Source organism: Meles meles, chromosome 21, assembly GCF_922984935.1.
Source record: "Meles meles chromosome 21, mMelMel3.1 paternal haplotype, whole genome shotgun sequence".
Lineage (NCBI taxonomy): Eukaryota > Metazoa > Chordata > Mammalia > Carnivora > Mustelidae > Meles > Meles meles.
Window position 1 is genome coordinate 40783879 of NC_060086.1, and position 26471 is coordinate 40810349.

At 62.9% G+C, this 26471-nt stretch overlaps 2 protein-coding genes across 4 annotated transcripts in view; one reads left to right on the forward strand and one right to left on the reverse strand.

The window, feature by feature from the left end:
- The window catches only part of CORO7 (coronin 7), a 54966-nt gene that overhangs the window by 26893 nt on the left and 1602 nt on the right, over nt 1-26471 (forward strand). For both annotated transcript variants that reach the window (XM_045993860.1, XM_045993861.1), the window contains exons 10-25: nt 20340-20394; nt 20871-20928; nt 21006-21151; nt 21231-21323; nt 21433-21579; nt 22102-22228; nt 22517-22692; nt 23177-23285; nt 23395-23481; nt 23563-23705; nt 23780-23884; nt 23964-24049; nt 24826-24967; nt 25065-25154; nt 25699-25815; nt 26083-26218. In XM_045993860.1, coding sequence (XP_045849816.1) covers nt 20340-20394; nt 20871-20928; nt 21006-21151; nt 21231-21323; nt 21433-21579; nt 22102-22228; nt 22517-22692; nt 23177-23285; nt 23395-23481; nt 23563-23705; nt 23780-23884; nt 23964-24049; nt 24826-24967; nt 25065-25154; nt 25699-25815; nt 26083-26218 — 1817 coding nt within the window. The remainder of the gene's footprint in view (nt 1-20339; nt 20395-20870; nt 20929-21005; nt 21152-21230; nt 21324-21432; nt 21580-22101; nt 22229-22516; nt 22693-23176; nt 23286-23394; nt 23482-23562; nt 23706-23779; nt 23885-23963; nt 24050-24825; nt 24968-25064; nt 25155-25698; nt 25816-26082; nt 26219-26471) is intronic.
- VASN (vasorin) lies at nt 15-15596 on the reverse strand. Of its 2 annotated transcripts, XR_006816720.1 has the most exons (3): nt 15440-15596; nt 3057-7169; nt 2624-2634 (listed from the first exon to the last, which is right to left on the reverse strand). XR_006816720.1 is itself a non-coding variant. In XM_045993862.1 (2 exons), exon 2 carries the CDS (start codon nt 7157-7159, stop codon nt 5132-5134), a length of 2028 nt encoding a protein of 675 aa, XP_045849818.1. In that variant the 5' UTR covers nt 7160-7169; nt 15440-15596; the 3' UTR covers nt 15-5131. The 2 variants fall into 2 exon arrangements, 1 of the variants encoding a protein (XP_045849818.1); XM_045993862.1 differs by having other exon boundaries at nt 15-7169.

The window sequence follows — 26471 nt, forward strand, 5'->3', positions numbered from 1 at the left end:
GGAGCAGCTGGCACGCTGGGGCTGGGCTCGCGGGAGGGTCAAGGGCGTGAATGATGTCTTGAGGCCTGTAGTGGACACTCGGGGTGAGGGCCTCTGCCGTACCGTGGCAAGGTCACCTGTGGAGTGGAAGGGCCTGAGCAGGTGGCACAGCCTGGCCCGGCCCAGACCTTGTCAGTGAGGGGCTCATCACCAGAGTGGTCGGGGTGCTCGAGCTCGTCTGCGAGGTCTTGCAGAAGAAACCCGGTCGTGGCCCTTCGAGGCTCCCAGCAGGCCTGTGGGGGCAAGGCCACTCTGCCCGAGCAGAGGGACTTCCTGACCCCATCCCACCCAGTCCCCGGCCGCAGCAGGGGCCCTTGCTCATGCAGGCTTTCAGAGTGTCGGGGCAGGGACCGTGACCTGGCAGACACATGGGTGGGAAGCGTGGGAACGTATTTGATTTTGCTGGGGCCGTTTTGGTGGTGCCGAGGGTCAAGGAGACTGAAGCTTCAGGAGATGGCAGGGTGGACATGGGGTGACATGGGGACAGACGGGCTGGCAAGCTTGGAGGCACAAGGGACAGAAGGTGGCAGGCCTTGGACTGACAGGCTTTATGGAACGTCCTCAGCCCTGGCCGCACGCCTGTCTCTGGTGGTTGTGGGTGTGGTGGGGGGCGGGTGTGCCCAAGCGGCTTGGGACTGCAAGTGCCCCTCAGTTTTCCATCCTCCTGGAAGTGCGCACAGGGGGGTCTGTGATGAAGCCGTGGGGACTGGCCAAGCCAGCTCTCTGCAGGGGGCCTGGGCTCCCTGTGGCTTAGGCACAGGAGGCTGTCAGCGATGACTCTCCATATCACAGCTGAGAAAACAGGCGCTGGGAGTGGGGGACCAGCCTGGCTGGGGTAGGAGGAGCCGGGGGCCTGGTTCCTTTTCAGAAGCCTCTGCCCTGCTCAGTCACGAGTGTTGGAGGGGCTTTCTGGGACCCCACCTGCTCCCCAGGCAGGGACCTATGAAGGTCAGAGCCAGGAGAGGGTTTTCATTCTTGGCTGTCTGTCCAGCCCTTTCCCCTTCCGTTTCATGGCTGGAGAAACTGAGTCACAGAAGGCGTAGTGATCTGTCCAAGCCCCGGGAGTCGCGTGGACCATGTTTGGGGGCAGAGAAGCCTGACTGCCATAAGAATTCTTGCCAGGGCGTCTGCCAGAGAAGGGCTAACGGTGGCGGTGACCCTCCACTCCCATCACTTCTTACAACCCCAGGAGAGGTTGGGGGGCTGGTGAGGCTCATTTTGCAGATGAGGAAGGCAAAGCTGAGTGAGATCCAGTGCTTTCGAACCACAGAGTGCAAGGCCTCTGCTTACTCTGGGCCCTGGGGATTTGGAGGGGGCAGTCACCAGGGGCCCCTGCATTAAAGGAATAAGAGCCCCTGGATCTGGTGCTGCCAGTATCTTATCCCCCACACCTCCCCGGGCCAGGCCATCTCTTCCCTACCCGGCTCCCCCGCAAAAGGAGGGAGCTGGCCCAGCCCGGGAGAGGGGACCCAGGGTGAGCCATCAAGTGCTCCTCCTCCCACCACTTCCTGCCTTCCAGGCTCCTCCCCTGGCCCCTGATGGGTCCCCCTCCCCCGCGGAGCAGCCCCCGCTCATCCCCAGCGTGGCCCCTGGAGGAGTTAACGATGCCCAGACCCCACGGTGCCACTGGCCAAGGCTGACCCTGTAATTACAGCAGTTAAGAATAGCTTCGCAGGGCCAGCAGGGCCTGGAATTTCTCAAATCACTCCCAGATGGGTGGCCAGACCCATGTCCCGCCCCCTCCATCCCCCAGGCCTGGCCCCTGCCCTGCCAGGCCACACCCTTGGCAGGGGAGTGGGGACTCTCCAGCCCCGTGTGGTGGCGGAACCCCTCGGGCTCCCCTGGGTGTCAGCCCTGCTTAGTGATCTGGACTGTAGATGGGAAGCATGCCCGGTGTCGGATGCGGGGACAGCCATGGAGTTCCACTGCACCCCTTCAATTTCTTCTCTGTTTTACAGATTTTCCCTCTCAATTTGAGCAGAACAGGGAGTGTTCTTTTAAAAGCTAGAGGGGGCCGGGGATCCGGCACACACACCTCTCCCTGTCATCTCCCAGGGGGCCCCCAGGGCCCCGCCCTCCCAGAGGCTTCTGTTATGGCTCCCAACCGTGTCCTCGCCCCTGCTCCCAACCATGTCCTCGTCCCTGCTCATCCCCATGGTCCGCGGAGCAAGGCTCACTCCGAGGAGACATGCCCTGGTTGGAAGAGCAGGGCATCAGGGGCCCGTCCGTGAAGCCAAGCTCCTGGCAGGGTGGAGGTGGGAGGGTAAGTGGCAGGGCGGGCATGACCCTGAAGGAGCAGCTCCCGTTGTAGACTGGGAGGCACAAAAACGCTGTCTCGGGGCGTTGCTTCTGGGTGGGTGAAAGGTCAGCTGAACCCATCCCAGGCGCCAGGCAGAGGGGGACATATCTCCTCGTGATCCACAAGAGGCGTCTGAGGCCGGAGAAGTTCATTGTCTCTTGAGGTCACCGCAGCAGCCAGTCCGCGCAGGGTGGAGGCTGGGGTTCAGTCTCTGGGGCTTCACACCCGAGAGCTTATGCCCTTCGTGGCGGCCCCACCCATCTCCTGGAGGCCCCGCATGGCTGGCAGCCCTGGGGCTGGGCCAGGGTGCCTTTGTCGGGATCCCGTCCCGCCTGCCCTGAGCAAGGTGCCGGCTCACCTCTCCCAGCCGGTGATTCTCTCTGCAGGGCATTTGCTGGGCGTTAATGGGAGTCCGAGTGGCACAGGGCCTGCGGCAGCAAGGACCCAACAATCCCACTGGCATCTCCCCACATCTGTCCCTGGACCCTGGCCTGGGGCCACTGGGATTGCCCTGCATAAGGGTTGCATCTTGGCTTGGTCTCCACTCAGCCCCTGGGCCTCCCTCCACTCCCCCAGCCCCTGATCCGATGGGACACCCCAGATACCCTTTCAGGGCTGGAGTGAGCGTTCAGCCCATCTTTGGGTCCCGCCTCCCCACCCCACCCCCTGCCATCCCACTAGGCCAGGTTTGGCTTTGCAATGAAAACATTTATGCAACAGCCAGTGCTGTGTTCAGCAGCAGCCCACAGGCCCACAATGGCCCCTTTGACAGGGCTGCCGAGGGGGAGGGCAGGCCTTGCCATAGCCGCTCCCCTAATGGGACCCAGGCTCACAGGAAATCCACCTGGCCCGCCGCTGCCTCAGGAAGAAGGGGCCCCACCCAGGCTCACTGCCACCATCCTCTGTCCGCCACGACCCACCGCCTACCTCCTCCCTTCCCGTGCCAGAACCCTCAGCAGCCGCTAATTGAATCCAGAGCCTCGCGTGGCTGGGCCTGACTCGGGCTGACATCAATGCCCTGAGCCACAGGGCCTGCTCCCCAGGCCTGGCTGAGCAGCCGCCTTCCGTGCAGGGCGAGGCTGGTCGGGCCCAGGGGCAGTGACCCACAGAGGGAACCCAGGAGGGGGCCTCCAGGAGGCTTGCTCAGTGCTCGCCACGCCTCTCTGTGGCCCCAGGGCCCCCTTTGCCTCCCGTCTCAGGGTCATGGGAGAAGGTGCTGTGCTACCGCTCTTGGTCCCCAACTCCCGGCACCCAGTCCAGGCCAGAGCTGCAGTCCTGCATCCCCGGCCCTGCCCCCACACAGTCCATGGCCTTCCTGGAAAACACTCCCACTTCCGGGGTTTCTGGAAAGCCTGGCACATCCCAAGTGCAGAGAGTAAAGGGGCATCACAAGGCCATCAGGCCTTTGCAAGCCAGCCTCAGACCTTTGGTCCCATCCCTGGGCCACCTGCCCCTAACAGCCTCCCCACTCACCAGATGGTTCCTGTCATTCAGAATCTGTGCTGCCCCTCCACTAAGACCCCTCTTTGCTGTTGGACCAAGAAGCCGGGAGCAGGGTTTCCTAGCCTGAGCCCACACAGAAGGGTGTCTGAACTGCAGGGGGAGGCTGGGCTGTGTGCTCTGCCTGGCCCACCACTGTCTGTGGGGGCCTGCAGGACGCAGTTCTAGGTATACCCATCACAGATGAAGGTCGGCCATGAAATGTCTATCAGGCCCTTCCCCAAGGAGGGCTCCTGGGGGACCCTCTTGGCCTTTATCTGCCACGAGCCTTCCCGTTTCCCAGGAGCACTACAGTTCATGCGGGCAGACCACTGGGCCTGGGTGGGGGCCCCCGTGTCCCTCTTCTCCGAGGTTAGAGGCTGCCCAGCTCCCAGCCCTGCTCCCACCTGCATCCCAGTCTCAGCTGAGAGGCTGCACCAGGCGCTCTTGCTGAGGCTGGGCAGACACAGCCCAGGGCAGGGTACCTGGAAGGGCCACCCTTCCTGACATGGTCAGGAAGCCCTCCCAAGCCCAAGGATTGCTGATCAGGGCCTGGTGCCCACTGGGGGAGGGATCCTGGCCCCCAGCTTCCCCCAAAGAGAGTCACCCCTTTATGCCCACCTCGCACCCCCACACTCCCTCCACCCAGCCCAGGTACCCTGGGCTACGCCAGAGAAACAGACTCACTTTATCTTTTATTTTTCGTACAAAAGGCCTTCATATCATTGTTTGTCTTACAAAAACCAAAGTCCTTGTCTCTGAGTTTGAAAAACATTTTCCCAGAATAAATGGGAAAGAATCTCTTATAAATATATTTTTTAAAAACCAAAGCAAAACATGTTCCTAAAGTGTCTGTCCTTCCAGTTTCTTTTGTTCCTTTGCTCCTTGGGGCTGAGGCTGACCCTACGCCCCATCCCCAGCCCCGCTCTCCCTCTGCTGTCTTTCTGGGGGCTTCCTTCACTGGCCCCAGAGTCTCCCTGGGAGGGGGGCCCTGGCAGCCCCAGGCCTGTGTTACCAGCACACGGCAGGGCATGCCCCGCCTTTCCCCAGGGGTTGTACGTTGCAGAGGACAGGGCAGACGCCCCCCTCGTAGGCACGGCAGGCTGGGGGCACCTTCGAGGTGGTCACCTGGGTCCCAGGATCTCATGGATGAGGAGACGGAGGGGCGGGGTCTCGCTGTGGTCACAACAGTGCCCACCCTGCTGTGTCCCCCTGGTAGGGATCTGAGAACTTCCTCGGTCTGGCCGCAGGAGGGCGCCGGCGGGTCCCAGCGGGGCTGACAGCCCGGCCTCGCAGCTTCGTCGCTCCCGGAGCTTAGATGTAGGGCTTGGCGGGGAGGGGACCCTGGGGGCTGGGCCCGGCGTAGCCCATGAGTGGCACCTCACACTCGGGCCCGCTGGGTGGGGCCTCCCCGCCGACCTCAGTCGCCTTGGGGCCGGGCTCCAAGGGGGCCTTCACGCCCTCCAGCTCCAGGGGCCCAGCGCCGGGCCCCAGCTGTGATTTGCCGTGCCCCACGGCCGCCGCCGCCCGCCCCCGCCGCACGCAGTAGGCCGCCCCCACGGCCGCCAGCGCAGCCAGGAGCACGGCCGCCAGGGCCGGTGCGATGAGGAGCGGCAGGTTGCCCTCCCGGGCCTGGGTGACAGGCGCGTGGTTGGAGCGGCTGGCGGGGGGTGTGCGGGCCTCCCCACAGGCCTCTTCGCCCTCGGGCACTCGCCCGACGCCCAGAGGCCTGACGCAGATGGAGTAGGTGGCGTTGGGCCGCAGCTGGGTGACCGTGTACTCGGCAAGGGAAGCGGGCAGGCGCAGTGTCACCGGCCGCTTGTCGGGGCCCGACAGGTTGCGATAGGTGAGGCGGAGACTTCTGAGCTGCAGGGCGCCGCCCTGCAGGTAGCGCTGCAGCCCCACGCGCAGGGAGGTGGGGCTGGCTGGCTCGATGCCCAGGGCAGGGGGCTGCGGCGGCTGCAGCGTGGCCGGGGCGGGGCTGGCCGGGGGCCCCTGCCGCACGCGGCTCTCGCAGTACAGGCCCACGAAGAGCTCAGGGCACAGGCACTCCAGGTGCCCCTGCACCCCCAGATGGCAGGTGCCCCCGTTGAGACAAATGGAGGCAGGGCAGTCCTGGGGCCGGGGTGGAGGCCGCACCGTGGGCGGGGCCGCAGGGGGCAGGCTGGGGGCCTCGGTGACCAGCTCCGTGGGGTTGAGCCAGGTGGGGGCCGGACTGGAAGGGGAGAACGTGGGCCCCCACACCGCAGGCTTTGTGGTGGGCGCCGTGGCTGTGGTGGTGGTGGCCGGGCAGCCAAAGTCTGCATACTCGAGGTCTAGGAGCAGTCGGCCGGCATTCTTGGGCGGGAAGTGGCAGCGTGTCTCCTCCGGACTGGTCAGTACCACGTGGCTGTCCCGTAGCCAAGGCCCAAACCAGCTTAGGGGGCAGACGCAGTTGAAGGGGTTGCGGGCAGCTGCCAGGAGCCGCAGGCGGGGGAAGAGGCCTGACAGCTCGTGCGGGAGGGCCTGCAGGCTCAGGTTGCTCAGGTCCAGCTCCTGCAAGGCCACCAGGCCGGCCAGGCCCTCGGGCCGCAGCTGGGCAATGCGGGTGTTGCCCGCCAGCCGCAGGCGCGTCAGGCCCCGCAGGCCCCGGATGGCGGGTGGGACGCGCTCCAGCTGGTTGTCAGACACGTCCAGGTCGTGGAGGTTGCGCAAGCGGCTGAAGAGCCCCTCGTCCAGCCGCCGCAGCCCCAGGCCGGCCAGCCGCAGCGCCTCCACGTTGGCCGTGTCCAGGGTGCCGGGCTCCAGCGTCGGGAGGCTGTTGTGACTGAGGTCAAGCAGCAGCAGGCGCGGCAGGTGCAGCGGGGGCAAGGCCCGCAGGTCGTTGTCCTGCAGCTTGAGCTCCAGGAGGCCATCGAGCGTGTCAAAGGCCCCGGGCTGGATGTGGCGGATACGGTTCTTGCCCAGGTAGAGGCGCTCCAGGCGCCGCAGACCACGGAAGGTCTCGTTGGTGATCTCGCGAAGCCTGTTGGCCGTCAGGTCCAGGTTGCTGAGGTTGGCGAGCGGCTGAAAGACCCCGCCGGGCAGGCTGGCGATTTGGTTCTGCGACAGGTCCAGGAGCTGCAGCCCCGGCAGGCTGGCAAAGCTGCCTGCGTCGAGTGTGGTGATGCCGTTCTCGAAGATGTACAGGCCCGCTGTGTCAGGTGGCACGTCGCGGGGCACAGTGGTTCCCTGCCGGGCGGTGCAGAACACCGTCTGTGGCTGGTTGCACTGGCAGCCGGATGGGCAGCCCTGCACCCCGGGCTCCGGGGCCAGCAGCAGCAGCAGCGGCAACAGCAGGCGTAGGGGGATTCTGGAGCACATCTTCTGGTTCCTGGCGGGGGGGGAGGCAGGAGACCATGAGTCAGGGGCCCAGGGGACAGCCACGCCAGGGAAGGACCAAGAAGGGAACTCCCTGCCCCCAAGTCCAAGAGCGCACAGTAGTTATGAGTCAGGTCCCCAGTGCCCTGGCCCTGTTCTTGTCCCAGCCCCATCGGCCCCCTCACCGAGTGACTTTGAGCCCTCACATGACTTCGTTACGCTATCAGTTGCTACTTCCTGTGCTGTCGCCGGGGCTCAGTGGGCTGATGCGTGCAGACAGAGGCCGGCCCCCAAACACTCAGTGGCCACAAAAGCTGCCATCTCCTTCACTCCGGGCCTCTTGCCTCTGCAGCTCAGAGAGAACACGTGGTCTGAAAGCATCAGGCTCTTTGCCCTCCCTTCAGGTCCCATCCACCCCCCCCCCCCCCCCCCGCAAATCTCCACTGAGGTGGCCGGGCAAGGAGGGAGCCCCATGGGTCTTAGAGCAGCAGCCCCTCCCCGAAGCGTCCACGAGAGAAGGGGCGGGCAGCCAGCGCGTAAGCAGAGAAGCTGCCTGCCCCGGGCCGCCGGCCCCTGCCGCCACGCTCTGTGTCCTCTGAGTGCGGAGACGGCAGCGGGAAGACTTCACATGGAAACTATGGGATCGGTGTTTTTCCACTTGTGAAGTCAGACCTGCCCAGTATGGGAGCTGAGGGCCCCTCCAGGATGTGGCTAGGGGGAATGTTCCAAGGGAGGGGGCAGAGGAGGGCCTGAGCCATTGGCAGGTGTCCCCCTGTGGGGTGGGGGGCAGGGAGGCAGGGAGCCCTGGTCTTCAGATCCCCATCTCGGAGGTGTGATGACAGATTCAGAGGTGGGGTATCCTGGCCTCCCTAGGCTCACCCAGGGGGCACGCTGAGGGACACTGGGTATGGGGTGGCCCCAGAGACAGTGTTGGGGCTGGAAACTCTGTGCAGACTGGTTCGTCTACCGTTTCTTGGGGTCCACTCTGGCCTGAGTACTGAGAAGAAGGGGCAGCAGCTCTTCCCCCATGCAAGCTCCCTGAGCATTTCCAGTCCTCTCGTGGGGTGCCCCGCACAGCCATGGCAGGTGGAAACTATTCTCACTGCTCCCAGGGGACAGAAGAGAAGGGGGTTCCAGGAGGTGTAGTGACTTGCTGCCTTCCCACTGCAAGGAAATCTGAGCCGGAGCCTAGGTCCTTAACCATGTCCAGGTGCAGCTGGGCCCGCAGCCTGTGATGGTCCTGCCCTGCTGATGTGGGGGCGGCTCCCTCCGCTGCTTGGGACTCCAGCTTGTAGCTGGAACTGCTTAAGACAGAATGGGGCCACAGTGTGAGGCCCCCTTTCAGGCTCCTGGGGGAGCCCAGGGGCCACCCCAGCAGCAGTCCCCACTCTCCAGGCCCCTAGAGTCCCCAAGAGGCCGGCACTCCTCCTCTCCAGGCGTCTTCTGCTCACACAAGGGCCTTTTGTGCTGGGGCCCAGCCTCCCCTTCCCCCATGCCTGCCAGCCATCAGGCCGTCAGGCTGTGGCAGGTAACACGGCCCCCTCGGCCGAGCCTGTGTTCTGCCCGGTTGCCATCCCTCAGGCTCCTCCCCCAGGAACACAGGCCCCTTGAAGTGTGAGGCAGAGGACGGGCAGGTGGTCCCAGGAGAGATGAGACAAGTCAGCAGGGAGACCAGCTCGAGGTCAAGGCCTGTTACCCAGGTTGGGCCTGCACAGCCCTGCCCGCCTGCAGGGTCCCCTTTGCCAGGGAAGCAGGCCTATGACCCCCTGCCCCTCACTCGTTCACTGATGACCACCCTTCAGAGGCCAGCCAGGGAGGGCACCCCGACCCCCAGCGGGTGTCCCTTCCCCTTCTGTCACTCCTGTCTGCTCCCTTGTGTCCCAGAGCATGCTTAGCTCATCTTTGCTGAGTGAACGGTGGGGCAGAGCCTCTAACTGAATGTCAGAGGGAAGCTAAGACCAGGACCTGGAAGGCTTTGTGCCCCTCCAGCCCTGCCGGCACCACCCCAAGGGGGCTGCGTGCACCACACCCGGCCTTCTCCCGCAGGGAGACCCACTCCACCCTCACTGACTCAGAAGGCAGCGGGTGTGGCCTGGCCTCCAGATGTGGGCAGTGAGCGCCCCCCACCCTCCACATCCACATGTGGGGTGAGCCGCCTCCCCCTGAATCAGCCTCCCAGCGGGGCAGGCAGGGTCAAGAAGGGTGCAGCCAGGCTCCAGGGCAGGAGGGGACCCTACACGTGGCCACCCCTGCGGCTTTGGCTCCCCCTGGGCTATGTATAAGGTCATAGTTAGGAGTTAACACTCCAGGCAGCCTGGGCCCGGGGGCGTCGCAGTTCTGAGGCCACAGGCAGTGGCTTTCTCTCAGAACCTCGCTTTCTCCACTGTCTCCCCAGGCGTTTCAGAGTTGACACATTCTAGGACTGGGAGCGCTTAAAACTGAACAGCCCCGCGTGGCCCTTGGGGGCCCAGGGTGCGTGCTGGGGGGCGTTCCCCACTCTACACTGAGGAGGGACTGATGTGTGGGCTCTGGGCTTCGCTCCATGACTTTAATACATTAAGTCATCTTGGGGAAGCTGTAGGTCTGTCCAGCCACAGGGTGGCCATCTGGCTGAGTCCGTGGGGAGCAGGGGCTGGGTCAGAGAAAGAGCGACTGGCATCATCCTGGGCCGGGGAGACCCCAGCAGGCAGCAGCTAACCCGCTTCCCACCTGCTGGGATGCCGGGGTGAGCACCTGGGCCCGAGCAAGGAGTCAGCACTGGGGCTTTGGCAAATGAGAAGCCGGGTGCCGGCAGCTCCGGGGCTCTGCTGTGGGCTCTCCTGGCACCAAGAGCAGATCACAAAGCTCCCCGAAGGCCCCGAAGGTCCCCCCGAAGCCATGGGACAGGGTGCCGCAGGGCAACAGGACATAGAGTCCTGAATTTTGGCCCCTAAATAGCTTCCCATGTCCCTTTCCGATTCTGGGCCTCAGTTTCTCACTAGTCCTGCCTCACTCTCCGGAGTTGTTCTGAGCACCTGGGCTTGTAGCGTTGTGTCGTTCTGTTTGTTTTTAAGTGGGGGAGTTCTTTTAACAAGTTCTGGGAGCGATTCCGCCTGCCTGGGCCCGTTCTGCTGTGTGTGTGCACCGGGGGTGTGGTGTCTCATGGAGCTCACGGCTGGCCTGGCTGCTGCAGCTCCAGCAGTCCTGAAGGACCAGGGGCCTGGGCTCTGATATCTGATCTGCTGACCCGGGGCGGGGAGGTGGGACCTCTCCCTCTGCAAAGGGTGTGCAGAGACTCCTGGAGGCAGCCCTGGGGCCCCGGGGGCAGTGGGAGTAGGAGGGCGAAGGGTCCAGCTCATCTCTCTTCCACTTGCCCCCTGCAGCCTCCTCGCCTTGGCCTGGCCCACCGTGGTGTGGCGGGAAGAGGCAGGAAACTGAGGCCCAGGCTCCTGCTGCTGGCAGTGCTGCCCTCCAGGGGACAGTTGCTGGGATGGGGCTTCTTGAGGTCCCACTGCCTGCGATCCCTGCCTGGCTGCATGACAGTCGTGCCTCGGCCCTTCACCTCCCTTCTGGCTGGAAGGGCTGGGGGTGGGGGGAGGGGGTGGTTCCCGGGTATAATGTCTGATCGCTGGGTTGTTTGGTTTGTACTCGGAGCGCGTGCTGAGTGCTCAGTCAACATCAGCTACTGAAGGTGTTACCCGTAAAACCGGAGCCCTGCCTTCGCACACACGGGGGGAGGGTGGCATGGTGCGGGAGGGGCTTCGTGCCACTTTCTGCCCAGACAGGAGGCCCCCTGAGCCCAGGGCGAGGCCTCCACGTGGAGGCTGGCCTTCATCCTTGGTGTGGGAGAGTAGGAGCTGGAGAGAACAGCCTGATGAGGGGTGTATTTGGTTCTGGAAGAGAGCGGGGGGCGTGAACTGTGCTTTGGCCGGCCCCCCTCAGCGTATGACCTGGGAATAGGGGAAGGGAGCAGAGCGAGAGGCTCTATGAGTAAGGAACCCCTCTTCAGCTCACAGTGGGACCCTGGGGCCCCCACCCACGTCTGAGTGTGGGGGACATCTGGAGGTGCCCAGTCACACACGGGCCCTGGGTCAGGCAGGTGCTAGTGAGTGAGGGGGACCCAGGCATCTGGGGGACCACCTCAGAGCCAAGACTGCGCATCTCACTGCTCCTGGGGAAGGCCACACGCCTGGCTGCTGGGGACATAGGGTCAGACAGACGAGGCCAGCACAGCCCCTTCCTGTGCCAGACACTGGCGTGGGTGCAGGGGTCCGGTGCTGCAGGTCTGACCCTGAGGCTCTGAGCCTTTGGCTCCCAGTGCCGCCCCCCCCATCTCTCGGGCTAAGGCCTGCCGGCCAGGCCTGGCAGCAGCCCAGCCCAGGAGTCTGCCAACCCCCCCCCCCCCCCCCCAGGCAGGCGGGGACCATGCCGGCGGCCAGGATGGCTGGCTCCGGTTTCGCTGACGTGTCTGAGGAGACTCAGAGCCGAGGCCGGGTCCGCCCATCTCCCCACTCCTGGGGCACAGCCGAGCAGAGAGATTGGGGTCTCCGTCCTGGGCTCTCAGAGGAAGGGGACAAGGTGAGGGTGGGGACCACAGTCTGGTCCTGTCGCGAAGCCGGGAGTCCCTACCGGTCTCCGCTCCTCTCCTTTACTCTACCTTCCGCTGCAGCCGGCTCCGCTCATTCTGCACGTGAAGCCCAAGGCCCCACTTTGTGACCTCGTCCAGTTCCCTTCCCTCGCTGTCTTTGTGTCTCCCACCTTTAACCCCAGGGGTTTCTCAACCCCAGGTACACATCAGAATCTCCCGGGAAGCTTCGGGAAGTTCCTGAGGGGCCTCTCCAATCCTTGCCAGTTTAATAAGAATTTCTGGGATAAGGCCCAGGCCGAGCTGCATTTTGGAGAAGCTCCTTCAGTGAGTCTGCCCTTCAGGGCTCAGACCCTGGGGCAGAAGACAGCAAAGGGGGGACGGTCTGGATGTCCAAGGAGGGGTCCAGGTCGCCGGCAGGTGTGGCTGGTTGGGCGTGGCCAAAAGAGCAGAAGCTGGGCCCTTTTCTCCCCTTCTACTTCCTCCCAGGCAGGAGCTGCCTGGCCCCAAATGGGTGCCTTCAGTGGCACCGTGGGTGACTTGGCAGCCACCAGACCTGTCAGCCCAGGACTGGGAGACTGGTGACTAAAGCCATTCTGCCCAAGTGGGCCCTCAGGGCGGCGAGATATGTCATCTCAGTCGGAAGAGGTGCCACTCTGTTGGGAGAGGACACCTGCTTCCCCGGGAGCTATTTGGTGGCTGTGGCCCAACTAGAAATGGGCCAGTCCAGATGCCACCATCGGCACGCGCGGGTGTGATGCCACAGGGGCTGGGCTCAGTCAGACGCAGGGCCTCCTAGCTGTCCTGTCCCCACCCAGGGCCAAGCATCCATCAAGTAAGGCCCTAACCCAGCAATTAACCCTGGATTTGCCAGAGGAAGACCTTAGTCACCAAGGGAGGCCACCAGCCCAAGCCAGCTGGGCCCAGGTTGTCTGGGACCGAGAAGGAAGTGGCCCCGAAGGGATCTTTGCCCTTCTCACTCTTGCCATGCCCGGGGTCCTCGGTTCCCTTGCGGCAAAACTGGCCCCTCCTGGGGTCTGTGAGCTGTTCAGGGAAGCCACAACCCGGGTCCCCAACCTGGGTCTCTCAGTTCTTACCGCTGCCCAGCCAGGCCCAGGGCCAGTAGGGGCCCCAGTGACCGCCTCAGCCCCAGCCCCTTCTCAGTGCAGGCCAGCTCTCTCCTCCCTCTTTAATTAAATCTCTCAGGCAGCCGCAGAGGAATGTCAGCCTTATTGCATTCCCCTGGAGGAGACTGGTTGGGGGGACCGTCCCCAACCTGGAGAACTGGCCCCTTGCCTGTCTCTATCCCCCAAAACCAAGGAGGCTCAAGGGAGCCTGCTTCAGCCTCCTCATACCCAGGGAGGCTGGAATGAGGAAAAGTGGGGGAGGCCTAAGGGCCTGGCCAGCCAGGCGGCCCAGCCAGCTGAAGGAAAGCAATCCGGCTGACTCTGGAATGTGGAAACCGATAAAAGGAGGAAGGCTGAGCCCCTGTCTGCCTGCGGTGCACTCAGACTCCTGCAGCACCCCAGCCCGCCCCCAAACACAGCCCTGTTCCAGTCACGCGCGCGCAAACACATGCCCACGCCAGACACACGCCCACTGGGCCGTGCTCTCTCTCACACACACACACACACACACACACACACACACACTCCCTGCTTCCCTCCCCCTTCTCCAAGAACTCTTGCAAATTCCACAGCAGTGAGGGGAGCTGGTTTTCTTGGCAGCGTAGAGCCTTGGGCTCCCTGGCTCAGGGAGGGACTCTAAGGGGAGCTGAGGGGGGCTACAGAAGGGCCACTAACCGCCTTCAGTGGCATTGCTGCCCTTCCCGAGAGCGCAGGGCCTGTAGATGGTCAGGGATGCTTCTGTGGGACAGGCTCACCCAGCCTTCTCTCTGGTCTCCAAGGGGGACTGGCTGGCTGGCTTTCTGAGGTGGGAGCTGCCTCCTGGGGGCAGCTGAGACCCCACTTTCCTTTTCCCAGGACCTGTCCAGCTCAGGGGAGGGGTCCACTTATAAGACCCCATGAGGACTCAACCCTCTTTACTTGGGACTTGCTCCAGCTCCCCCAGGGCTGTGGGGAATGAGGGTGTCAGGAATGGGAACCAGAAACCGTGGACCCTGCCCAGGGCATCTCCCTGCCTGCCACAGAGGCTTCCGAGGGAGAGCCCAGGTCTGGGCAGTATCTGAGGGTCTAGTCGTGTTCACGTCCCCTCCCTTATTTTCAGAGTCCCAGCAGATGCGCTGCGACACCAGTCCCCCACTGGCCACATCTGACCTTCCGGACCCCCAGGTCCCAGAGTAGCTGTTTCAGTATGCAGCTGGGGGAGGTGGGGACAGCCAGTGCCCGGGCCCCCTGTCTGGCACGTGTGTGCTCATCCTCCTTCCCTGGGCCAGATAATGGTCTGGAGGGAATCCAGCTGGGCTGCACATTACCAGAGCCCTCTTCCTGCCTCTGACACTCTGTTTACAGAAGCTCCGGGGGTTGATTCCCCTGGGAGAAGACAGCCAACTCAGGGGACTATTCTCCCTTCCCCCCTCACGCCTGCATTATCCCTCTTGGGCTTTGCCAACAGCTGGGCCCATATTGGACTTCACTGCCCTCTGGGGCACCCACCCAGCTACCCTTCTTTGCCTTCAACACCCAAACTCCAGCCTAGCAGGAAGGAATCTTTGAAATTTAGTACAGTGTCCCAGCCCCATAAGCTCTTGCCCTGGAGAGGAGGGCTCTGGGTCCTGGTGCCTCTTCCAGAACCTCACCTGCCCTTGGTGCGAAAGGCAAGCAGGGAGACACGGGGACCCTCGGGGCCTTTCCCTCCTTCCCACCTTGTAGACTCCACCCCTGGGCCCCAGCAGGAGAGGCAGTCAGTGACCCTGGTGTGGTAATCTTTAACGAATGGGGGCAAGGCAGAATGGTTGGCACCAAACGCCCGGCCTGCTAGTGACCACAGGGGACCTCAGCAGCCCTCAGGCCCCAGAGCTGCCAGCCCAGGGACACAAAGGACTAAGCTGGCTCCCAGCCATTGGGTTCATAGCCCAAGCAAAGCCCTGTCATTGGCAGAGGCAGAGATGGGGCACCCTAATATCTGGAAAAGGAAGGGCCCCCACCAGCCAAGATCTGTTCCCTGCTCCCCACGGGGCATTGGATACCTCCTGGCCACCCCCAGTTCTCCCCAAAGCTGCATACCTGTGGGCCCCAGGTATGGTGACAAGGGCCCTCAGTACCTCCAGGCGGCCAATCTACAGATCTGCACAGGGGCTCCAGGCCCAGAACCAGACTGTCCCACTCCAGGAGGTAAAAGTAACCAAGACCATGGCTTGGCTATCCCCTCAAAGGGGTTTGATTCATAAAACTGGTCATGCCGGAGGGCCCAGCCGTGGGAGGAGGAAGCGAGGGAGGGGGTGTTTATTTTGTCTGCTCAGAGCCCTGCCGGCTACCGGCCGGTGAGCCTTGTACGCGCGCGCCCGCGGCCCGGCCGTGGGGCAGTCCCGGGCTGCCCGAGGAGGGGGCGAGTCAGGCGCGGACAGGGGGTGCATGGGGCCCCTCCGCCCTGGGCCCAGGTCAGTCCGGGTGATTGTGCGGGGCTGGGGGTGGCGTGTCTGTCCTGAGTGCCTGTGCGCGCGACGGGGGTAGTTCGCGCGCGTGATCGGCGCTTCGCATAGCCCGCCCCACGGCGTCCCCCGTGTGTGCCCGCAGCGCCCCGTTCCGGCAGACACTCACCGGGCGGCGGCGGCAGCAGCAGGAGCCGGGCGGGGCGGGCCGGCCGGCCCGGTGGGGTCCTGGGATCCGGGGTCCCGAGGCAGCCGCGTTCGTGTCTCCCCGCCCCGGGCTTGGGCTGCGGAGTCAGCTCGCGGGAGGCGGGTCGCGGTTTAAGGGCTGGGGGCGGGGCCTCTCCCCCGTGGGGCGGGGCGGGGCGGGGCCGATAGAGACCCGCCTCCTCTCTCCGCTAAAGGGGTCATTTCGCCCGCCGCCTGATACTCATTCCTCCACCTCCCGACCAAGGAGGACGGGGTCCCGCGCTCCCGTCTGCTGTGCCACTAGTTTGCCATATGACTCTGTGCGGGTCCCTCTTTTTCGTAAAAGCAAGAGAATATTGAGACCAAGAGTTTCAAGCCCGGATACCTAGATTGGCCGCCTGGAGGTACTGAGGCACAGCAGGCGGGCGACAGAAGGGCAGTGTTTAAACCCAAAAGGCAGACAGCACAGCTTGCGGAGACCTGGAGAGGTGGAGAGGTGGCGGTGGGTGGGTAGGGAAAGTGAGGGTTGGTGGGAAGGCTCGACCCCTATGACCTGCCCCCTGTCTGCCAGAGTTTCAGGTTTTTCAAGGGTAACTGGAAATCTGGTTTTTTTTTAGGTGAAATCTCTCAATGTGTTATTGTTGGTAGCTAATCCCAATTTAAAAAACTCTTGGGCAGGCCACACACAGTCCCCTGAGAGCCTCCTAAGTACAATCTCTAATGCCGAATCTGAGTTCTGGGGTCCTTTGAGCCATGAAGGCTTTGGGGGTAGGTGAGTGTCCCTGGGCCAGCTTCTCCACATTTTAGATGAGGGGACTGAGACACGGGAAAGGGAAGTGAGTCTGTCCAAGGCCCCACAGTACTGGAGGAGTGGGATGGGGTGGGAGTTTGGGCCTCACCGTCCGTGGGTGGGGCCTGAGTGCTGCTGATGTTGGCCCTTGGTTGGGGGGAGGGCAGTGTCAAGGGCCAGACTAGTCCAGAAAAATCCCGTGCCTTGGAATATTCCAGGAAAACGCTCTGCCCTCCTGATTCACATTTGTGAGCTTTGGGGGACCAGCTTAGCTCCCAACTTCAGAGAGCCTTGGGATACCTGCCATCCCCTCCAACCCGGCCTGCACTACACACTTTTCTTGGTGTAGATGTACACGTGGGGCATGGCGTGTGAACCTGTGCTCCTGGGCCAGTGCTGGTTCTCAGCTGCGTTTCATTTGGCCTGTCTGGGACTTTTTAAAACTTTGAAGCCATTGCCAACATTGAGAAATCTAGTGGTTTCACATTAAAATGGGACTTCCCAGCTTGTCTTGAATAGGAACTCTGGGCAAGGGCTGAGTAGTAGCTGCCCGCTCGGATGGAGGCCCAGGCTCACTGGCTGCCCCAGTCCGCACCACTCCCAAGTGTCTCCCACCAGGCTGCTTTATTCACTCACATTCCTGAGACATTTGCGTTTGCGGTCAGTGCTGTATGGCTTTGGTCAGATGGCCTTGTGTCCCCTAAAGCTCTCAGGAGGGTCCACACCTGCCCCCCCCCCCCGAGGGGGGTGTTCTGAGGGCCTCTAGTCTGACTTTCCCTAAGGAACAGGACTTCTTTTTTTTTTTTTTTTAAAGATTTTATTTATTTGACAGACAGAGATCACAAGTAGGCAGAGAGGCAGGCAGAGAGAGGAAGAAGCAGGTTCCCCGCTAAGCAGAGAGCCCGATGCGGGGCTTGATCCCAGGACCCCGGGATCATGACCTGGGCTGAAGGGAGAGGCTTTAACCCACTGAGCCACCCAGGCACCCCAAGGAACAGGACTTGGTGACAGGCCCCAAAACTTCTCGCTTCTGTGCCCAGTTCTTGCTGATAGGGAGATCCCACCCACCTAAAGGGTCTCTCCCGCACCCCAGTCCTGAGCCTGGGCTCACACATGCTATACTCCCACTCCCCCCAAAGGTGTAAGGGTAGTTTCCAGGGGACCCCTCCCCTAGTTTTTCCATTCTCTTCTTATATGGGATCAAGGTACTGCTCCCCCTTAGAACCTGATTCTAAGGCAGCTAGGAGTATGGGGTAAGGCTTGGTCTGGGAGGGAGTTCCCAACTGCCCAGTCTGGGTAGCCAGGACAGATCCAAGGGATCTGGGCTGCTTTGGATGAGGGGCAATGCCAGGATGTCTAGGTTGGTGGGTCTGAAGGGGAGAGATGGGCTGGCAAGGAGAACCAGAGAACTCGTAAAGCTGCTTTTCCTGACCTGCAGTACTTCCTGTACCAAATGCAGGAGTATTGGGGAAGCTGGTAGGATTATCAAGTGCTAACTCCTCCCTCCTGTGACCTGGTACCACTGTTGTCCTGCATCTTCTGTGCCGCAGGGGCCCAGTCTGGGCTCCAGACCTTCTGTGACTTTGGTTCTGGAGCAGACCCCTGGACCTGAGTCAGAGTCCTTCCAGTGGCGGGCCCAGATGCCAGCCCTGCCTGGCCCGTAGCAGAGCAGTGGGAGAGGTGCCGTGCCAGCTCTTACCACCTCTGGTCCTCTGCCAGGGACCGTGTTCTGTATTCCAGACCCAGACCTGGCTTGGCTCTCTTTACAAGCCCAGGGTCAGACCCGTGCCAGCTATTGGTCAGCCCTGGGGGCTGGGTGCCATGACCCCATTTCCTGGCCTGCGCTGTGGATGGCTCTGCCCCGAAGCGAGGAAGACTGGCCTGACCTGTTGGAGGAGCCAGCCCTGCCCTCCATGACTTCCTGCCCCCGCGCCCCCCAGCGCCTGAGTCAGTGGGCTGGCCAGTTGGGGCTGACGGGGAGGGAGTGCAGGGAGGCCAGGTGGCGCGTCTTGGGGAAGTTGGATTAGAGCCGCGATGAGCTGTCAATGCCACCCACAGGCCCGCTCCCCAGGTCTTGTCAAGGTGACAGTGGGGCCTCAGGACTCCCTGCACTCGCTCCCAGACGCTACCCCGAGCCCCTCACCTCTCCTCTCCACACCCTCCTGTCCATGTCCACACGGCGATCTCCGCTCGGCACACGTCTGATCCTGTCCCCCTTCACTTAAGACGTGTCATCAGCTTCTTATTGCTTGTCTGACGGAGGGAGGCAGAATTCCCCTTCTTATGTACCAGGCCCCATTCTGTCTGGCCTCTGCCCACCCACCCTGGAAGCTCAGCCCCTCCCCCTCACCGCCCAGGCCACCAGCCACATCATCCTTCACTCTGTTCCCCAGCAGACCACGTACCTGCCTGCCGCGCCTCAGAGCCTTTGCACAGACCGCTCTTCCTGCCTGGAGAGTACTCTCCACACTTGGCTGATTCCTCCGCAGCCCTTGGGGTGTAGGGAACATGCCCCTCCCCTGCAGCCTGCCAAAGTCAGGTCCCCCTGCCCCCACCCCGACATGCGTCCCCAGGGAGCTTTTCCTTCCCATGTTTGGGTGAGTGTGTCTGGCTCTCAGGCCCAGCCGTGAGCAGCCTGAGGACAGAGGTGGGGTCCGTTGCACTCAGTTCTAATCCCAACTACGGGTTGAGCCAAGGGCTGGGCACAGATCAGCTCGGCAGAGGAATGAATGGTTGGCAGGGAATGAGTGAGTGAATGAAGGTCCTGCTGAAGGGACCTGCTTCCAGCCTCAGTGGAGCCAGCATCCGTGTGGGGTGCACCTCGGGTCACTCGCCAACCTTGTCCCCCTGCCCGTCTGCTCCCCCACAGAAGGCACTAGTCAGACCAGGTCAAGAAGGGCAGTTCCGAGCCCAGCTTACGCTGCCGACCCAAGGTAATTAGAGCCTTGTTACTCACAGGTGACGGGCCCAGAGGACTCCCGGAAGCTGTGGAGACACCCAGGGCCCCACCCAGCTCCCCAGCCCACTCTGTGGCTCCCAGTAGGGTAGGGAGGGGAGGTGGGCAGCAGGCAGGCTTTGGGCAGCTGGCCAGGAGAGAATGGACAGGCAGGGAAGGGGGGGCTGGGCCCCCTGTTGTCTGGGTGAGGGATAGATGGCAGCTGCCGCAGCCGGGCGGCCTCTGACCACGGGGACGACAATGAGGAAGGGTCTCTGTTTGAGGGCTAGTGTCAGCACTGGGGTGAGAGTCCAGGCCCTTGGGTTCCTGGGGATGTGACATCGAGATCGGGAGAAGAAACTAACAAATGAAGGCACCTGTCAGAAGTCTCCTGGACAGTGACAGGCCATCAGTCCAGAGGTGACTGGCATAGAGTGGCAGGGGTGCTGGGGGCTTCCAGCCTGCCCTCTGTGTTCTGAGCCACTGTCCCCAATCCAGAGTGGGAACGGAGAATGGGGAGGGAAGGGCGAAGGAGGCCCTTGTCCCAGCCCCTGGCTTAGTTTTAAAGTCATGCTGAGGAGGCTTCTGAGTCTCTAAGATGTCATCAGAAGCCTGGGGTTACTGAGGAGGGGGTTCCCAAGCCTTAGTGCAGACGTGGTGCACCCAGGCCGACTGTCCTGGGCAGGGGTGGAGGGAGCCCCTGGTTCCAGCAGGCCCACCCGGCTTCCTCGGTAACTCCGGCCTGATGCGTGGGCTGGCCACAATGGGAGCCCAGGGACAGAGTGCCTGTGGGCTCTTTCTGGAGCTGGTGAGCCTGGGATGGAGCTCAGGACTGAGGTGTAGAAGGAGGGCCCCGCTGCCCTATGCCCAGGGTCCATATGAGTCCTGGAGTGAAGCAGGTGGGCAGATGGGGAACCCAGGGCAAGAAAGGCTGGGACATGGGGATGTGCTCAGCGTCGGTGTGTTGGCAGCACAGGGAGAGAGAAAGTAGAGGGTCCCAGGGGACAGGCTGGACACAGCTAGAGGGGTCACATCCCTCCGGGCCAGCGTGGTGCTTGGCCTGAGTCTCATCTGGAGTCATGAGACTGACTGCTCTCCAGCTGCCCCTCAGGGACAGAGGCTGGCGGCGTCCTGCCCACTAGCCATCCTCTCCCTCAGGTCTCTGCTGCCCCTGCTGGACCCAGACTCCGGGCTCCTGATCCTGGCAGGAAAGGTGAGCAAGACGCTGGAGTGCCCGTCCTTGTCAGCGCCCCCCACCAAGTAGTGCCCTCACGTGCCAGGTCCGTCCCAACCTTTGACCTAGCCCGCCAGCTGGGAGACGGGACAGAAAGAAGCCTAAGCCGTGTGACCCAGGCTGCACCCCTGTCAGGCTGAGTGGCATTCAGGTCGGGATGACTGTAACGCCCAAGAATGTCAACTTTGTGGACAAGGCCAACACTCAAGCAGGGTTAGCCCCTGGCAAGGCGCTCTGTAAATCCGGACTGTGCCCTGTTCTTACTGTGTGCCGGGTGAAGGGTGAAGCCAGCTGAGGGCGGGGAGCTGGTGTGAGCTTGGGGGCGGGAGTTGGGGGGCGGGGCTGGTGTGGGGCGGGGCGGGAGCTGGGGCGGGGCACGGAGCTATGCCGGTGGAGGAGGCCTGGCGCAGGCGGCCTGACCACGAGTGGCCGCACTCAGGCTGGGCTTGTTTCAGGGCGAGAGTCAGTTGTACTGCTATGAGGTTGCCCCCCAGCAGCCAGCACTGAGCCCAGGTAAGCCCTGTTCTCCTCCGTCCTCCCCCTCTTCTCTCCCATCCTCCCTGACTGTTTTCCCGTGGTGTCCCCCACAGTGACCCAGTGCCTCCTGGAGAACGTGCTGCGGGGGGCGGCTCTCGTGCCCCGGCGGGCGCTGGCCGTCATGGGCTGCGAGGTGCTCCGCGTCTTGCAGTTGAGTGACACGGCCGTCGTGCCTGTCAGCTACCACGTGCCTCGCAAGGTGAGGGTGACCCTGGGTGAGGGGCCAGGAGGGCCCGGGCAGCCTGGACCTCCCCGGCCACGTATCTGTCTGCAACTAGGCTGTGGAGTTCCACGAGGACCTGTTCCCAGACACCGCAGGCTGCGTGCCCGCCTCCGACCCCCATGCCTGGTGGGCTGGGAGCAACCAGCAGGTAGGGCCACGGCCTGGCTGGCCACTGCACTGTCCTGTCCAGCTGTCTGCTCACCCAGCCTCAAACACCTGTCCCACCCCCACCCTCAGACACCAGCCTCCTCCCACAGGTGCAGAAGGTGAGCCTCCACCCAGCTCACCGGCCCTACCCCAGCTTCACCTCCTGCCTGGTGCCCCCCGCGGAGCCCGCCCCCGAGGCAGCCCCGCCTGCCGCAGCCCTGCCTGCAGACACCCCTGCGGGTGATGCGGACCCCAGCGTGAGTACCTGGGCTGTCCGCCCGTCCTCCCCATCCTGCCGCCACCGTGGGTCCCCTGAGTCAAAGCTGGCAAGCACGTTGGGCCGCCTGATGGTCTTTGAGCCTTTTTTAGCTGTCAAGCGCAAGAGAGAGAAACACGTGAAGCATAAATAAAGAACTTTCACTGTTCTCTAAATTGAGCAAACACATGAAAAGCAAGACTTTCACAGAAAGTCCAGATTTCTGGCTTCTCCTGAAATCCTGGCAGATCTTAACCGAACTGGGCCTGTCCTCCCACGAAGCTAGGAGCCGGCAGCTACCACTCTCTGTCTGCGCAGTCTGAAGCTTAGCTCGCCCTGTGTCCCTCCAGCCCTGGTCAGCGTGGGTGCGTGTGTCTCCACCCAGCACCCCACAGTGCGGCTTCCTGCCCACACTGTGTCCCACCGCCCGGGAGGAGGGGCCCAGACTGATGACCCCAGCGCCAGCCCGCTTTGGCCAACACACTGGGGGCCTGCTGGCTGACCCAGGGTGCTTCTCCCCCAGGAGGGCTTCTCCTCCCCTCTCAGCTCGCTGACCTCACCCTGCACGCCCTCCAGCCTGGGGCCCTCGCTCTCTAGCTCCAGCGGCATCGGCACCAGCCCCAGCCAGAGGTCGCTGCAGAGCCTGCTGGGTACGTGTGTCTGGGCAGGAACTAAACCTGTCTATGTTCACCTCCCTTCCCGGTGGGGTCCCCTGTCCCTGTGGGATGAGGTGAGTCTCAAGAAAGAGGGCAGCCTGGATGTTCCCAGGAGTCCTGGGCTTGCAAGTCCCATTTCCAGGCATAGTTCTGGGCAAGTTGTGTTGGTAGAGGCCGGGGCACGGGCCGTGTGCCCCACAGTGAGGGGAGCAGGCAGCCGGGACTCAGGACAAGCAGACAGGCAGGGCGTCCTCATGTGGCTCTGTCCCTGCCGCCTGCCAGGCCCCAGTTCCAAGTTCCGCCATGCTCAGGGCACCGTCCTGCACCGAGACAGCCACATCACCAACCTCAAGGGGCTCAACCTCACCACGCCCGGCGAGAGTGACGGATTCTGTGCCAACCGGCTACGCGTGGCCGTGCCCTTGCTCAGCAGTGGTGGGCAAGTGGCTGTGCTGGAGGTGAGGGACCCCGCCCACCACCGTGTGCCCCAGCGCCCTGCAGGAAGCTAAGGGCATGGGGTACCCACACCAGCTCCAGTCTCAGTGCCGGGCACTCACCCTGCATCCCCTTAAACCCCCTCCGCCGTCCCACAGGGAGACCACTCTTCTCCCCGTTTTACGGATGGGAGAGAGCAGTGAGGCACAGAGAGGTTTGGTGACTTGTTGGGTCACACGGCCGTATAAGCTGGGATTCGAACCCAGGCTGCCTGGGCCCCAAGCCTGAGCTCTTACCACCGCTCCACACTGCCCCCCCTCACTTTCTGGGACCTCATAGTTGGCACTTGGGGCTCAGCTGAAGACGGCTGAGGCAGAGAGCTTGGGCCCCCCAGCAGTGGGGCATTGGCTGCAGAGGGCGGGGGCGCAGGCACGCAGCTCGCCCTGCAGCCCCTGGGGACTGAGCTCCCCGCCTGTTACTGATGGGCCGGGGCGCTGCCTCCCACAGCTGCAGAAGCCCGGCCGCCTGCCCGACACAGCCCTGCCCACGCTGCAGAATGGGACAGCTGTGACAGATCTGGCTTGGGACCCCTTTGACCCCTGCCGCCTCGCTGTGGGTAAGGAGGCTGGGTGCCAGGTTTGAGGGAGGGTTCGGGGGTCTGAATGAGGGCGGGGGGCGAAGCCCAGAGGTGTTGGGCACAGCAGTGATGAGCCTGCATTCTGCAGGTGGGGAGGACGCCAGGATCCGACTGTGGCGGGTGCCCCCAGAGGGGCTGCAGGAGGTGCTCACGACACCTGAGGCCGTGCTCACAGGTCAGCTGGGCCCAGGGTGGGGGCTGGGAGATGGGCAGTGACTCCCGAGGGGCTCAGCATTCCCTCATGCCTCTTCCCAAGGCCACACAGAGAAGATCTACTCTCTACGTTTCCACCCCCTGGCCGCCGACGTGCTGGCCTCCTCTTCCTATGACCTTACCATTCGGATCTGGGACCTTCAGGCGGGAGCCGAGCGGCTGAAGCTGCAGGGCCACCGGGACCAGGTAGGACGTGTGGGGGCAGGGACCCAGCCACAGGCGCAGAGCGGCCTCTCACACCTTTCTGCACCTGCCTCCAGATCTTTAGCCTGGCTTGGAGTCCCAGCGGACGACATCTGGCCACTGTCTGCAAGGACGGGTACTTGCGGGTCTATGAGCCCCGGGGTGGCCCTGAGCCCCTGCAGGTGAGCAGGGTACACTGGGGGCGGCCTCCAGACCTGCCCTAGGGATGACTGTTGGGCTTCACCTGCTGTATCCCAACAGGAAGGCCCAGGGCCCGAGGGAGCCCGTGGAGCACGCGTGGTCTGGGTGTGTGATGGCCACTGTCTACTGGTGTCTGGTTTTGACAGGTGAGGACTCAGGGACCACCATCCCTAGCTAATTTTGTCCTCCTTCCCCAGACGCCCATATGTGTATTAGGCGTCAAAAGCTGTCCCTGCTAGTCACTGATTGGACGGATGGAAAGATGGATGGATGTGTCGGTGGGCTGGTGGGTAGATTGGTGGGTGCATGGGAAAGAGGGAAGTGGGGAGGAAGAATGAGTCAGCTGGGAACCCAGAAGGTAAGAGCCCCGTGCTGCTGCCTGGAGCCCGTGCCTGGTGGGGACCAGGTAAAGAGCATCAAGAAACCAAGCCTACTAGAGAGGTCCGAGGGATGGGTATTTGGCACTTGGGAGGAGGAACCAGGGAGGGCCTCCGAAGGGAGATGTTATCTGAACCGAGCCGCAAAAGAGCTAGTACCCAGAAACCCAGGGGAGAGGGCATTCAAGTCTGGATGGAAAAGCCAGGAAGCTGACCAGTCAGGCCGGAGCAGAGGATGAGAAGCTGAGTGTGGGGAGATAAGTCCAGACTACAGGTCATAGTGGCCAGGAAACAGTGTGGTGTTAGGACTGTGCCGAGGAGGGTCAGGGGCAACAGAGTGAGTAGTGGTCAGGGATGAGGCTGTGGCATGACTCTGGGTCGGTAGTTCTGAGAACTGGATCAGGAAAGAGAATGGAAAGAGCCCCTTCAGGCTCCAGCGCCCTGTGGGTCCCCAGCCTGAGCAGGGTGCCTGCCAGAGTCCTTGCCCTGATGCAGGCCTCTGCAGCTCTAAGGACCTGCTTCTGTTCCCCGGATCACCCTTGCAGCCGAAGCGAGCGCCAGCTACTTCTGTACCCCACCGAGGCCCTGGCCGGTGGCCCTTCGGCGGTCCTGGGGTTGGACGTGGCTCCCTCTACTCTGCTTCCCAGCTACGACCCAGATACCAGCCTGGTGCTCCTCACCGGCAAGGTGGGCTGGGGTATGCAGGTGGGGGAGGGGGGCAGGTGTGCGGGGGGAGGAAGGCAGCTTGAGCTGGCCGCCTCCCTCTCACCACCCCGCGACCTAGGGCGACACCCGCGTGTTCCTGTATGAGCTGCTCCCGGAGGCTCCTTTCTTCCTGGAGTGCAATAGCTTCACGTCGCCGGACCCCCACAAGGTGAGGGGCGCTCCCTGGTCCTCCTTTCTCTGGAGGACACCGGGCTCCCTCGCCCTCTCCTGGCCAGATGGGGAAGTGCAGGGGCCTGTGAGGTCAGCAGGTCACTGGGCCAGGGCGGGCTGGCGGCTGTCTGGAGCTGGCTGTTAAACTCTGCCGCAGTTAAAAATGAATTCACAAAATCTTAACTTATATGAACCTACAAGTAAATTACATTAAAAACCAGGGCAGTAAACCTCCAGTGTATCACTTCTGACTCGTTTTAGCTGATCTTACAGCTGATTTTGTGCTGTCGGGCTCACTTAGGACATCTGTGGGAGCTGTCCGTGGAGACACCCTCCAGGGCTACTGCACGCGTCCCCCCAGCTCTGCCCTGAACACGTTCTGTCGGTCGCGTGAAGTCGCCATCAGGGCTACCCATCGGGGCGTCTTTCCCCCAGAGAGCTCGCAGTTGAGGGCCGCCAGCACGTCGCGGTTCAGGGACAGGCTGTGGTGCCGGCGCTCCGGGAGGGCCCCGGTGGCAGCTCAGACTCCCCTGTTCTCCCAGGGCTTCATCCTCCTGCCCAAGACGGAGTGTGACGTGCGGGAAGTAGAGTTTGCCCGATGCCTGCGGCTTCGCCAGACCTCCCTGGAGCCTGTCGCCTTCCGGCTACCCCGAGTCAGGGTGCGGTTGGGGGCCTGGCACCCCAACACTTAGTCCCCCTTCCCAACCCCTGTCAGGAGCTTTGGAGCCTGACTGGCCCTGTCACCAAACAGTCCCATTTCACTGTTCTTTGGGGCACCTGTACCCTTTACTCTGCTGAGATTCTGAAACTGGCAGAAAGCTCAGCCCGGGGTCCTGGGTCTTACCTTACCGCCTTCCCAAGGGATGCTGGTGTGCCCTGGGCCTCTGGTTGGTGCTTCCGGGTAGCCCGTTCCTCCCTCCCTACAGAAAGAGTTCTTCCAGGATGATGTCTTCCCAGACACAGCCATGAGCTGGGAGCCGGTGCTCAGTGCCAGCGCCTGGCTGGCCGGTGCTAATGGGCAGCTCCGGCTTCTCAGTCTGCAGCCCCCTGGCATGACCCCAGGTAGGATGAGGAGCTGGGGGGTGGTGAATGGGAAGCAGGGGAGTGGGTAGGGATGGGAGAAAGGGGCAAGTCCAAGGCCAAGTCCAAGGTCACCCTGTCCCTGATGGGACACAGGAACCCCTGGCCTTCCCGAGGATGGGGTGCTTGCATTTCCAGGCTCAGACTCTCAGCCCTTTGGGGACAGAGCCCAGGGTCTGTGTTTCCACCACATTTCCAACCCTGACAGGAACACATGCACACAGACACACATGCA

Coding starts and splice junctions, on each gene's coding strand:
- VASN (XM_045993862.1), bottom strand. CDS start 7,159: ATGTGCTCCAGAATCCCCCTACGCCTGCTGTTGCCGCTGCTGCTGCTG.